At 41.3% G+C, this 2,709-nt stretch overlaps 1 protein-coding gene across 1 annotated transcript; it reads right to left on the bottom strand.

The window, feature by feature from the left end:
- Positions 1-35: 35 nt before the first annotated feature.
- On the bottom strand, positions 36-2,699 carry LOC123177059 (vacuolar protein sorting-associated protein 9A; the record flags this gene model as incomplete). Its single annotated transcript, XM_044591017.1, is given in 5 exon segments — positions 36-915; positions 1,178-1,457; positions 2,177-2,356; positions 2,444-2,500; positions 2,564-2,699. Coding segments are annotated over 4 exon segments (636 nt in total). The 5' UTR covers positions 2,447-2,500; positions 2,564-2,699.
- Between the last annotated feature and the right edge of the window lie 10 nt (positions 2,700-2,709).

Raw genomic sequence — 2,709 nt, 5'->3', positions numbered from 1 at the left:
TTCGGGAAAACAAAACAGACTAGCCATGCGTCCACTTTTCATACCATATGGTTTTAACTTCTTAATCAAAATCAAAACAGTACAAACTACAACTAATTAACCAATTATTATAGCAACAGAGCAGCTGTCACTACTGTACATCAGTACTAACAAGCAGAAAACCATGTCAGGCTAACGGCAGAATTGATGTTTGCTTGGTTAACATGTACTCAGGAAGCTGGGTCAACAGTACCTTTTATCATGCAGATGATCTTAATGTCGCTGATGCCAAGCTCAGAATTGGCAGGTAGTGGCTGTTTCTCCTGGTGGGGTTGCGATAACAAGTCAAGGAGAAGGCTCTTCATATCGCTTTTCAGAAACTCAAATGAAAGCTTGCATCCCGATTCTGTTGTACAATGCTTTGGTAAGTGTCCTAACCAGACATCCAGATCCATGAGCTGCTGCTGACCTGCTGCATCATTAGCGTCCAGTGAGTTGATAACTCATTCAGCTGGCCATCAATTACCACATGATCATCGATTTGTATCACATCGTTTGGTACCCCCTGGACATGGATGCTGAATTGTGATAATGTTTCTGCAGTCTTGGGCTTATTCGTCGAGGGACAACATTAACATGAATGCGGTTCCAGGTTTTGATACCATGTTTTGACACTTGAACGACGTATGTAATCTCCTCCTCCCATCCTGCCTTGTTTTTTGTTGAAACGGTCAAGTGGCAAAATAATAATCTTTGCATCAGTTCATGAATCATCTACTGATGCGAGGAGCTGATCCTCATCTATGGATAACTTTCTTAAGGCTTTAGACAACAGTGTATATCTGGTCACTGTCTTCCTGTAGAGCCCATGTAACTGCTTGAGTTCCGCTGGCGTCAGATTTTCAGTTTCCGAGTCCATGAAAGGGAATCTGGAACCTGCTAAATGTCAACTGAAAATTTGTGATCATGCAACAAAGGTAAGAAAAAACGAAAACCCTCAAGTAGATGGAAGAAGAACACAGCCACTAAATAAAAATTAAAGGCTATGAGTATATATGCAAGTCACTAGGTTAACTGGTTCTCAGACAAGAGCATCAGAAGAAACACGGTTATGCCCATGGGGAAAGCTGATAGCTCAAATCCAAATTTATACTAAAAATATCTGTTTCAAATGAGCTGAAAGTGGTAAGAAACAGACCTTCTGCATCAATTTGCTTCTGTAATCCCCTCGTAGATGTAGCCAACCCTTGTGGACTACTAGGGCCAGCAACAGACATTTGAGTACCTAGTTTTGCAGATTCCATATGCTTCTGAAACTCACTTTCTTCCATGGATAGCGACTGGCCATTAACATTGATTATAAACATCTTTGCTGAAATGAGGTTTGTGAGATAGTATTCGACTTCTGAAACAAGCTTAGTTTCTCTTCTGAAGAGTTGAACAAACTTCAGATTTGACTGCAGCTGAGGAGGATTGGCCTGCGTAAGTTTTTCACGTGGCTTCAGTTACTCAATCAATTCAGTAAAACATATAAACATGAAACTGCAATGGGTCTTAGGAGTGCCTGAGTAGACCACAGAAAGTATCACCAAGACATAGGCAACTCATATGCTCCGTAGTCCGTAGAGAACTCATGTTCATTAGTGAAATCAAGCGAAAAATAATTTTTTTTTTAAAATTAAAAGAAGTAAAGATGCAGAAAAAAAAAACATCAAGTAACAACAGACATCAGCAACGAGAAATGATTCTGCAGTCAATTTCAACTGCAAGATCACGACATATTTATTTCACAGTGCCCACATGGCTAAATGGGAACTGAAGTAACTCCTTTCCACAGTTAAAAGAAATTACTAAAATGGGAACTTTTCTCACAGTTAAAAGAAATGATTAAATGAGAATTGAAGGTTCAATGTTTATCTCCCGCCTTTTTGTCAACTGAAATTTGATGAACAAAGGAAAATAGTTGGCACCTCAACGAAAGCGAAACGATAATTGAACAAACACAGAGAGAATGAACCAGCGAGCCTAGTTGTACAGTAGTCACAATGTCAGAATATCTATCCACAAGGATCACCATAAATCCTAAGCAGGCAAATATAAGCAACAATTTTTGGCTCAACGATCTGCAGCGAGTCATTACTATAAGTCTGAATGAGGGCAATGGTGCAAGAATAGACATTTAGAAGGAGAAGCTTGCCTTGATGGTAATATAAATGAGAATGGGAAGGAACTCATCAGCCCCAGATGGCGTCCGGTCATTTGTCATGGACACGTTTAGCAGCAAGTTATTGATGACTTGGCAACAGCTCATCATACAGAGAAGCTTCTCCCACGGGGACTTGAAGGAATTAATCTTCTGTAGTTCTTTAACTGCAATCTACAATGACAATGCGCATCAACAGAGGTCAGAGCTAGTTTGGGCATTGGTTCTACGACTGGAATGGTATCTTTCATGCAGGATTACCATCAGAAAACTAAAGATGCTGATGAACCAACTGAATAGCGACTCAACAGGTACATTCTGAAAATAATCATCAGTAATATAAACTGAAATGAGCAGTGAGAACAGAGCACATGGGCTTACCAGCCAGGAAGCCTCGTTGTTGAGGACCTTGGGTATGTCGAGGTGATGGGGCCTGACAAAGCGCTGCAGGAGGCCGATCTTGTCCGAGACCTCGGCGTCGGCGGCGGCGTCCTCCGGCGACGCCGCGAAGGTGCGGTCGAACAGCT

Source organism: Triticum aestivum, unplaced genomic scaffold (assembly GCF_018294505.1).
Source record: "Triticum aestivum cultivar Chinese Spring unplaced genomic scaffold, IWGSC CS RefSeq v2.1 scaffold16334, whole genome shotgun sequence".
Lineage (NCBI taxonomy): Eukaryota > Viridiplantae > Streptophyta > Magnoliopsida > Poales > Poaceae > Triticum > Triticum aestivum.
The sequence above is the reverse complement of the archived record's forward strand: the minus strand, read 5'-3'. Positions and strand labels throughout refer to the sequence as shown.